Source organism: Sorex fumeus, unplaced genomic scaffold (genome assembly GCF_029834395.1).
Source record: "Sorex fumeus unplaced genomic scaffold, SorFum_2.1 ptg000029l, whole genome shotgun sequence".
Classification (NCBI taxonomy): Eukaryota; Metazoa; Chordata; class Mammalia; order Eulipotyphla; family Soricidae; genus Sorex; species Sorex fumeus.
Genome location: NW_026606086.1, coordinates 14,475,076 through 14,486,691, shown reverse-complemented (window position 1 = coordinate 14,486,691; position 11,616 = coordinate 14,475,076). Strand labels below are relative to the sequence as shown.

Genomic DNA, 11,616 nt, shown 5'->3' with positions numbered 1-11,616 from the left:
AGGAGAGCATATAGATATAGAAGTGGTTATGAAAAACAAAGGAATGGAAGTAACTCAGGAGCACTGTGATGGGTGTAGCCTGATAAACCTTAGCTCCTTGTGTCAAGGGAGAATGGACAAATCCAATTGTTATCCTATAAATTGCCACTGTTTAGGAAAATAAGGAAACTTAATGTCTTTTGTACCTATGTAGTTTGTAAAAGCGGCCTAGTTTTTCATTAAAGTTAGCTGAGGCTTGTAAGATAAGGTCTTGCTTTCTCTGAACTCTTATTTCACTTTAGCTTCAGGCTCTAGTTCCATAGCTCTTCTAGATACTACAAGATTCTTAAGATCAAAAGGATTTCAACTGTTAATCACATAATCATTAATGTTATTCTACCAAGAAATTTAGATTGAGAATTCTGCTTTCTCTATAGGCTCAACCTTCTGATAAGGATTAACCCTTGTCTAACAGGTTCCAAAAACAACTGCATTTCTTAAATCACTGGGTTGCATATCACTAACTTCTCTAAAATTTCTACTTCTGATTTCAGCCTGGTTCCAACACTCGAGTGTTTCACAGAGACAGATAGACAGACAGACAGACAAAACAGACAGACAGACAGACAATGAACTGACTAAAACACCAAACATACATGTGCACACATCTGCAATTGATTGATCAATCTGACCCTTCAAAAATGACAGGGAAAAACTGATGGTCTGAGAAAGGAAGGGACAGTCCCCAGGGCGGAGAAACACTGCTCCCCATTTCCCAGCCTGACCAGCCAGTCTCCTGCTTGTTAAAAATGGGTCAGGAAAGCGCTTTTGTTGATATAAGCCGGCAAAATAAACTATGACAAAGATGTTACCGTTTTTTAGCCAAGGCTAATTCTGAGGCAGGGAGATTCTTATCAGACATGGGGATTGGCTCCTTAGTGACACACTTCTTTGTTTCTGATGTCAAACAGTTAATCATAAGATGTTGCATTTTCCTGCCTCCTCTGCTTTGATACTCCTATTTCTTTAGTTTACCTGCAAAGATCTGACTCTAAAATAATCTGGTAATGCAAACTGCCATTTACTGGCTATCTTTCCCCACTATACTCAGGCAACAAGGTGTTACAGAGGTCAACAAGATACTCTTTATCTAAACTACCTAGTTGGAGGCTCCTAGGATGTTTTTCTAATTGCAAGCAATAATCTATAAAAAAAAAAGGATGGTTCCTTGGCAAAACTTTTTTTCCAGGTCTGTCACTTTGGCCTCTCCAAGGGGATTCTAAGCCCTTGTAAATTGGCCTTTACTTTGGCCTTTTACCCCCCCCTTTTTTTTTTTTGAACTGTCTTCATTAACATTTCAATTGACCTCTATCTTCTAGTTAGACCTGGGTGGGGAAAAGGATCTTATGCCTGGAAATTGGCCTGCCTTAGTTTCCCAGAGTCTTTCTCACTAGTGGGCTTCCTCCTAGTGGAGGGTGACACAAAACAGGCAAAGAAGGGGTGCCTCTTTTGCAGAGACCATTCACACAGAGGTTATCACATTCCTTCCCCATGCCCCCTAGAGATTTCCAGGGGAGTATACCTTCACAGCAGATTTTCTACAGATTACCTCTTTTACTGGAGCCACATGGTTTGTTGAGAAGGAATCTTGTGGGGGCCAATCCACATCAAAAGAAGGTCATTCTGATGAACAATAAATGCCAAACTTTCTTGACCCTCAAGCCCAGATCCTGAACTTTCCTGTGGATCTCAGAGAAGTGATTAAGAATTAAAGCTTTGGGGGTCGTTCGATTCTGACCCATGTTAAACAATCTTAATTAACAGAACTAGGAGAAAGATATTAAGACAATACACACACTAGGAACACACGCACAGATCACACTCCTACACTCGCTCGGACCGGTCCTCCATTTACACAGGTGCGCACCACACTCACCAGTCACACAGAGACTTCTGAATTTGCCCGAAGGACGTGTACGTGATTTTCACTTTTGAGGTTTCAGTTCTTCCAAGTCTTCTCCTGGCGCCAGGTTTTCCAGATCAAGTTACTAATTAGCAGTGCATAACTCTGGAATTCTGCAGCCAAAGAGAGGTCAATTTTCTCTTGCAAATACATTTTAGGGTTGTAAGGGGGAGGTCAGGAAGAAAAGGTAGGGAGGTGTGGGGGCCATTTGCACTCTAGATATCGGGCAGCCTCCTGCTGGAGGTCTGCCTCATCTCTGGGGATAGGACAGAAGGGAAGTCATGGTGGGGAGCAAAGGGTGGATCTGTGGGATTGTCCTTAAGAACTGGGTATAAATGAGGAACATTAGCCTCGGAAACAGGCATGGGGATAGTAACCAAGGGGCACTGGGATATGGGCTTCTTCATGGGAGAGGAGGCCCGAGAGGCTTTTCTCTCATAAGAAGGCCTCTGAATCTCACAGCATCCTCTACATCTGATTCAAAAATGCCCTACATAAGGAGTCATCCAATTGCTTGCAATCATGTCCACTATTTGTAAAGTGTAGGGAGCAGATGCTCCCGAAGACTGCACTGCTGACCGTAACTCTTGTAAGGTCTTAAGTGGAAGAGGCTCCCAGGAGGGGGGATCGTCACCAAAAGCCTCTGCAATTGGGAAGGCAAATGAGGTGTCTCCAAGGCGCCGTGCCTCAGCCATAGCGCCTTGAAACCCTACAGGAGGTGGGCACAAACGAGGCTTCGGAATGGGTTTTTTAGCCCGTCCCACTGGGAATGCTCTCATAGGAGGGAGCTGACGGTCTCGAAAATCATCCTCAAAATCCCTTTTTGCCATTTCATCAGCCACATCCCAGTCCTCCTCCTCTCCCTCAGATAGAGGTGGGGCAGTGGGAAGCACCTGCTCTGATCCCGCAAAGGGGTTTTCCACTGCCACAGAGGCATAGGCCGCGGAGGCGGTTTCTTCCTCCAAGCCCTCTAGGTCAGATGTCTGTGCTAATAACTCCTTTATTTGCAACCATAATGCATAAGTGCATGGGGGTAGCTTATCCTCCCCTTCTTCTTTACCGTATTTATGCAATGCTTTGCCCACTTTCCTCCATTCAGTTAGAGTAAGACTGCCGTCTTCTGGAAACCAAGGGCAAAGTTTCTTTACTAAATTCAAGAACTCTGATAGAGCTGAACTAGTCACTTTCAATCCCTTCTCAGATAGCATGCGCCTGATTACAGCTGCAAAGAGCTTGTCCTCCTTTGACATTTGCAAACCCATGATTACCTGCACTTAACCTGTGAGCCTTTACCGGCGGATCCGCGGAATCCTGACAGGAGCCGATCCCTGCTTTGGAAAGAAAAGAAAAGAAAGAGAAGATTACCTGTCCTTCCCGCCACGCGTTGGGCGCCACCTGCCGCAGACTGGCTCGGTCGGGAACCACCAGGCTGAGGGACGTGGGAGAAGGTTTACAGGAAAGCAGGAGATTCGGCGATGACAGACAGACACCAACACAAGTGAGGTTGAGTGCTGCTGCGATTTTACTGAGCACAGAGTTCCTTTTTTATACAGTCAAGGCAAAATCATAGAACAAAGGGCCAGAATACAATCGGACATTACATCATATCGTGGTCACTTATTGGTGACATATTCCAAAAAATATCGAGGGACAAAAACAGTTTCTTAATACACTTCCTGCTTCAAATTAGGACAAAACATTTACCTATGAATTCTTTACAGTGATTACACAGGATTTAATGTCTAACCATGGTTCCCCTTTCTACAGAGTTCTTTATCATTGTTTTTCTTCAGCAACTTTTGTTTTCATCTGACAGGGTCTTAACCACACATCACAATCCAGGAAGGGTCTTGGACCTTCCCATATATTGGTTTGCAACACTTTGTTTTTCTGTTAATAAACTCCAGGGTGTATGTGCTTGAATCAGTTTTTGTATGGGGGGATAGAGGTTTCACAATGTCCCTCATTCTCTCATATGGTAGCTTATTGTTTTCTTTTATGTTAGGCACCCTTGCTTGAAATTGAGGGCTGTACTGTATGCTAAGGATCTAATTGTTTCAGCCACAATATTTGGCGGTTTTTCTGGCTCCTGTTATTGTTTGGTTTCACTTATGACTCCTGACCTTTGTCAAACCTAACATCTCCTTAGTTTCCTACAGATTTCACAATGATTAAAAGCAAACTATAACTACAAAGCTTCTACTTATTAATTCTAAATACCTAACTTATAAGTAAAATTGGCAGGCAACCATTATAAACTCCATCCGGGATGCAGAAGAGCCACATACCAAAGTGCCACAGAAGCACACAAAGCAGGATAAGAAAAAGGGGGCGCCGGAGGCATAGACCCAAAGGTCGCGAACCTCCCTTTCCCGCGGGACCTGGGCCAGGCCCAGGTCACCTTAGCAGGTTGCTACGCGGGCGACACCGTTGACGGCGTGGCAAAGATATATCCACGTTGTCATTTTTGACAAACTTTTCCTTTTAAGGCTGAGAATGAAATCCGAAGGTTGGTGCAGGGTTTAAGGCCAACCTTGGTTAAATTCCAGGCACCACATAAGGTCCTCTGAGCACTGCCAGGGTGTTATCTAAGCAAAGAGCCAGGAGTAGGTCCTGCAAGCCGACTGTGGTCCCCAAACTTAACAAATCAAAAATCTGTGAATGTTTTATTGTATGTATTTACCACATTTCCGTTATTTATTTTTTGCTCCATTTAAATTTTGTTCCAATTTTAACAATTGTAAAACTGAGCATTAATGATTCGTTGATCCTGATTTCAATTATCTGAAATATATGACATAGAAGTGAAAATATAGTAGATCATATTTGATTTTTTTTAAAGACTGTTTATCTTTTCTTATCATGTTGATACTGTTTTTCTAACATCAATTTTAAGGGCCTATCTATGTCACATAGATAGGAGACATCCACGACATTGGCAACTATCGCCCAATCTGCCTATTGTCTGTCATCTACAAACTATTCACTCGAGTCATCCTGAATAGGATTAGCAGAACACTAGATGAAGGACAACCATGTGAACAAGCTGGATTCTGAAAAGGATTCAGTACCATTGACCATATCCACACAATAACCAAGCTCATTGAGGTATCTCGGGAGTTCAAGATGCCGCTCTGTCTAACGTTCATTGATTTAAAGAAGGCCTTTGATTCTGTTGAGACGGAAGCGGTCATGGAAGCCCTAGTCAATCAGGGCGTGCAAACTCAATACATCAGGATCCTTCGTGAGCTCTATTGCGGATTCACTACCAAGATCTCACCATTCTACAAAGAAGTAATATTCCATATCAAGAGAGGGGTTTGACAGGGTGATACCATTTCACCAAAACTCTTCAGTGCCACCCTCGAGAACATCATGCGACGACTGGAATGGGAAAACATGGGAGTGAAGATAGATGGTCGGCAACTACACCACCTCCGCTTTGCTGATGACATCGTTCTAATAACACCAAACATCAGCCAAGCGGCACAAATGCTGAACGACTTTGACCGTGAATGTGGAAATGTCGGACTACAGCTGAATCTTACGAAGACAATGTTTATGAGAAACAGCCTTGTTCCTGACGCTCCATTCGCTCTCAACGGAACCACCATCTCCGAATGCAACAGTTATATATACCTAGGTCGAGAAATCAACATGATGAATGACCTGGCACCTGAGTTGCGCAGGAGGAAGAGAGCGGCTTGGAATGCCTTCAAGAGCATTGAAGAAATAACTAAAAGGACAAAGAACCTCCAGCTACGAGCACATCTCTTTGATTCCACTATTCTTCCTGCATTAACATATGCCTCAGAGACCTGGACCCTACAAAAACAGGATGAGAACGCTATTCGGGTCTCTCAAAGAGGAATCGAAAGAACTATGCTTGGAATATCACGATTCACTCAAATGAGAGATAGAATCTGGAGTTCTGATCTTCGTCAACGCTCAAGAATCAGGGACGCTGTCTCATTTGCCAAGACATCAAAAATCAGATGGGCTGGACACGTAATGAGGTTTACAGACAACCGCTGGACTAGAGCCATTACTGATTGGATTCCACGGGACATCAAAAGATCGCGTGGACGCCCACCTATAAGATGGTCAGACTTCTTCGTCAAGACCCTAAATGATCGGTTTGAGGCTCTGCATGTTCCTAGAATGAACAGATACCATTGGGCTACGCTAACACGCAACAGGGATGAATGGAGACGTTACTGGCACCCACCGGAATAAATCGATGAATAACGGGGATTAAGTGATTAAGTGATCTATGTCACAATATGTAATTTCAGAACCTTTGTCAAAAAATCTATTGACCCATGTAGGTTATAGTACGCAAAGTGTTTGCCTTGCATGCAGTCAACCCTGTATATGGTTCCTGAGTTCCGCTAGTTTTTCCTTTTCTCTGGAATCCTCCTTTAGGTGACCGCTCCCCCCTCCTCCCCTGCCACACCCCAGCATACATATACACCATATCTGAAAATCTAGGAGCTCCCTTTTCCTCTTCCCTTACTCTTCCTTTTAAATCTTTTTTGTATTTCATATAACCACAGTCCCTTACTTTCAATCTTGACTGCTTGAGGCCAAGAAGTGCTGTGCCCACTACAGCAGGGGGATCATACACAGTGCAAGAGAGCAACCCGGGGTCCAAGGGTGCAAGGCTAGCACCTTAACCCCTAGACTAGCTCTCTGACCCATTACTGAAATTTTGGGTGGGACAGGATTAATATCTAATAGCACAGCAGGTAGGGCGTTTGCCTTGCATGCAGCCAACATGGCCAACACAGGTTCGATTCCCAGCATCCCATATGGTCCCCCGGGCACCGCCAGGAGTAATTCCTGAGTGCATGAGCCAGGAGTAACCCCTGAGCATTGCCGGGTGTGACCCAAAAAGAAAAAAAAATTAGCAACCAGAGTTTTGGGCTGGAGCGATAGCACAGCAGTAGGGCGTTCGCCTTACAAGCGGCCAACATGGCTGACCCGAGTTCGATTCCTCCGCCCCTCTCGGAGAGCCCAGCAAGCTACCGAGAGTATTCGATATGCCAGACACAGTAACAACAAAGTCTCCAATGGAGACGTTACTGGGCCCGCTCGAGCATACAAGATGTATAAATATAGAAGCATATATTATTAGCATAGAGGAATTGGAGGATGCTGTTATAAAACATTGGTTTGAGACTAATTAGACTATCACAAAGATTATTTTCAGAGAAGACAGCATTCAGAATCGAATGCAGGCCATCAAATGTTTCCCGAAACTGAGCAGTTATAGTGGTCCTTTAGCTTGAGGTACAAAATTTCTTCTGAGCAAATAAGGTCTTACTCATCTTTATTTCCAATTAGCATATTTTTCCTCTTCCAATATCTGTTTACGCAGCTTTCAAATTACAAATTTTGGAGAAAAAAATAACATAGGAACATATATTAAATTCTCTAGAGACATTGTTAACAGTTGTTCTAAAAATATAATTTTTATCAAGTATTTAGTGTCTGGGGAGAACTTATTTAAGAATACATCTGGGTCCTTTGGGAATGGATTGTGAGACTTACACCTCATAATCTCCTGATAATTTTCCATTTTATAAATATTTTCATTGAAAATGCACAAAGTATAATTCCATAGGTTCTATTGCTGATTAATGTTATATGGACTTGCAAGTGATATTTGGAAATGATTTAAGGCTAAGTAAGTAAATAATAATAATAATAACTATATGAAATTGATACACTATTTCTCAATCCAGATATAACTAAGATCAGTTACAGGCTGCAAAATCAGTTATAGGCTGCAATTTATAGATAAATAATTATTTGTTGTTGGGCACAGTGATATTCATTGAGGGATATATGAAATATCATGAAGCTTTGATCCCATAACAAGATGAAGAACGAGTTAAGTATTGAAGTGTAGAAAAATTTTGTTAAAACAAGACTGCATTGTCTTCCTTACAAAGGAAACAGTGGTTGTGCTAGAGCAATAGCACAGTGGGTAGGGCATTTACCTTGCACATGGCTGACCCGGGTTCAGTTCCCAGCATCCCATATGGTCCTCTGAGTATTGCCAGGGTTAATTCCTGAATGCAGAACCAGGCGTAACCCCTGTGCATCACCAGTTGTGACCACCCCCCCAAAAGGAAATGGTGGTATTTTCATATTTTGAGCAATTCATATTACCATTTTACATTCCCTGCACCAGAACAAACTGGAAATTATTTTTTTAGAGTTAATATTTTTTATTGTATTTTGTATAACTGTACTGATTGCTTAAATATTCTTTTGACAGGGAAATAGATACCTCCAAATGTGCTCTGATGATTATTGTGTGATTTGTTGTGTACTTGAGATTTGCCACAGTTTCACTTCTCACCTCTTTTAGGCCATATTGATCATTAAATTGCTCTTCTTTTCATGTGTTTTAGACAAAGTATAAAATACTAAGTGTAAGGACCAGAAACATATAAGTCAATATTAATATAGACATTAATACACATTACTAGTATAGAATAATTGGAGGATGCTCTTGTGAAATAAAAGGCTTAGAGCCATTAGTCCATCACAAAACTATATTTATCACAAAATAGATAAGCATTTTTAAGTTTTATTTACTAAATATTGCTTGCTATGTTTCTCATTCTTTATTTCCAATGAACATGTCTATATTATTTATTTATTAATTTTCATTTTTGTCTTATAATTTTTACTTACAAATTTTCATATATTACATTCAAATTTACAAATTTTAAAATTCTCTTAATTTTTTTCTGATTACTATTCTTTACCTAATCAAAGCTTCTATTTACATATAGTAAATATACATATTTATGTATTTATATTTATATTTATATATTTACATTGTCATGTAGTCTATTTACAATGTTGCCCGATTTTTAATTTTTTGTTCCTATAACTTCATGTACTATATATATATATATCACATTCTTTAGCCTAAAACTTTTTCCTTTTTATTTTTCAGAATCATCAACTGCTGAGAGAAATAGCAGTTTCTAACCTATGTATGCGGAAATGATGAGGCTCTTGCTGCTGATTTTCTCTTCTCATTATTATATGGATAATAGAGATAATAACAAAGATTGAGGACTGGAAATCCTAATGTAAAGTACAGTAAATTCAATGATTCCTCATGTCTCATGTTTCCTTATGTGAAACTGGATCTCATTGGTCATAAAAATACATGACAGAATCAAATATTTAAATTTATGTAGCTGAGTAACAATATGTTAACCATGTTAATTGATGATGGATAATTTTTTAATGGAAATATATGTGTGTAATGCAAATAATAGTGTAATGAAAGCTTCTTTTTTTTCTAGAGTACAAATGTTTTTTATTCAAGAATGAAAAAGAACACACTTCCAATTTTTGCATATTACAAGATAGGAAAAAATTATTTTCTGTGGTTTAAACCCTTTCCTAATTTTCCTTCAATTGATTTAGGTAAAATCATCCATCAACTACAATCTTTGTAGTGGGTGTTTGATTATAGAATTGTAGAAATAAGAGTGAATTCCCTATATATAATGACCTCTGGAAATTTTATCAATTGTTTTGCATAAGAAAGCATCTTGTAAATATATGAATATTATTTTACTGTTCCTGAAACATTGGTTTGTTGTCCTACGTTAAGTACATTAGTAATCCCTTTTATATTTTTATAGGGATTAATAATATTTAAAATAGTATTTGATTCTCTAAAACTGCAATACAGCAGGCAAGGTGCTTACCTTGCAAGCCGCTGACGTGAGTTGGTGGGGGCTTCAATTATGGTGTCCTGACCATTGCCAGGACTGACCCTTGAGTGCAGAACCAGGAGTAACCCTAAGCATCTCCAAATGTGAACCAAAAACAAAAACAAATAGAAAAAATCCCATAAAAAGCCTACAACAAAGCAATGGGAAACCATACAAAAGTGACAGTCTTCATTCTTGCAGGTCTAATGGATGATCCACAAGGACAAGTTATATTATTCATCTTCCTCTTTATCACCTATTTGCTAAGCGTTTCTGGCAATCTGATCATTATCACACTCACTCTAGTAGACCCTCAACTCAAGACCCCCATGTACTTTTTCCTTCGGAATTTTTCCTTTTTAGAAATTTCTTATACTACTACTTGCATCCCTAAATTGCTGGCTACGATGGCCACTGGGGACAAAACCATTTCCTATGACTGTTGTGCTACTCAATGTTTTTTTGCCTTTCTATTCGGAGCCTCTGAATTTTACTTGCTAGCAGCCATGTCTTATGACCGCTTTGTGGCCATCTGTAAGCCCCTGCACTACACAACCATCATGAACAGTAAAGTCTGCCTAACGCTTCTGCTCTGCTGTTGGGTGGCTGGCTTTTTTACCATCTTTGTGCCTCTCCTTTTAGGCATAAACCTTGATTTTTGTGACTCCAATGTTGTTGATCACTTCTACTGTGACACAACGCCTCTTATGCAGATCTCCTGCTCAGACACCCACCTCCTAGAGACACTGGGTTTCATTTCTGCTTTAACAACACTCTTGGTCACATTGATAATGGTGATAATATCATATGCCTATATTGCAGTAACAATTCTAAAGTTCCCTTCAGCTAGTCAGAGGAAAAAAGCTTTTTCAACATGTTCATCTCACATGATTGTGATATCCCTGTCTTATGGCAGTTGCATTTTCATGTACGTTAAACCATCAGTCGAACAAAGAGTATCAATTTCGAAGGGAATTTCAGTGCTCAATACATCTGTGGCTCCACTTTTAAATCCTTTTATCTACACCTTAAGGAACAAACAAGTGAAAATAGCCTTCATGAATACATTGCAAAGAGTGTTTTCTTCCTTAAAGAATTGAATTGTTATATGCACTAGCACTACGACTAGCACTGTTCTCCCATTGTTCATCGATTTGCTCGAGTGGGCCCAGTAACGTCTCCATTGTGAGAGATAAAATAAAAAAAAATTCTTTGTATTATATGTATATTCAATTCTAGTGTAGAGTAAAAATGTTCTTTTTGGGGGGGTCTTAATTTCTTCATAATTATTTTATATTTTCTAGCTTTATTCTCACATCAATCTTTCAGCTAATTTCTTATATAATAGTGAATTATTTTTTATTGGGCTGGAGTGATAGCACAGAGTGTAAGGCATTTGCCTTGCATAAGGTCAACATGGCCTACCTGTGTTCTATTCCTCTGCCCCTCTCGGATTGCCTGTCAAGATATCGAGGGTATCTCACCCTCAAGGCAAAGCCTGGCAAGCTCCCAGTTACATATTCAAAACGCCAAAAACAGTAACAATAAGTCTCACAATTTTTGTGATATGTTAATGGTGCCCGCTTGAGCAAATTTACGAACGAGAGGGCAGAATAGGACAGATTTTATACCTTATCCAAATGAGTTCATTTTTCAATGTATCTTTTGCTTTGAATTCTTGTCAAGATATAAAATATGCTCCTTCAAATTATGCTGAATATTCTATGAGGCTTTAAAGGATTGCTATCCTTTTAGACTTTACAATCTACTTAAAATGTACATTTGTACATTTGAAATCCAAATTACTGGTTCTTACTTTAACAAACTAAAAGAAAGCCGCTGCAGCGTAACAGTTGATTTCTTTTTAAATGTTTTTTATTTCACAGTGTGTATTGTTTGCTACCAAGTATTGATGCCTATGTT

At 39.9% G+C, this 11,616-nt stretch overlaps 1 protein-coding gene across 1 annotated transcript; it reads left to right on the top strand.

Moving 5' to 3' along the window:
- The first annotated feature begins 9,854 nt into the window (after positions 1–9,854).
- Positions 9,855–10,793, top strand: LOC130024828 (olfactory receptor 6C74-like). The gene has a single exon (XM_056115630.1). The coding sequence runs from the start codon at positions 9,855–9,857 to the stop codon at positions 10,791–10,793; it is 939 nt and encodes a 312-aa protein (XP_055971605.1).
- Positions 10,794–11,616: the final 823 nt, after the last annotated feature.

What these genes read in the sequence shown, in the direction of transcription:
- LOC130024828 (XM_056115630.1), top strand. Translation starts at nt 9,855, where the DNA reads ATGGGAAACCATACAAAAGTGACAGTCTTCATTCTTGCAGGTCTAATG.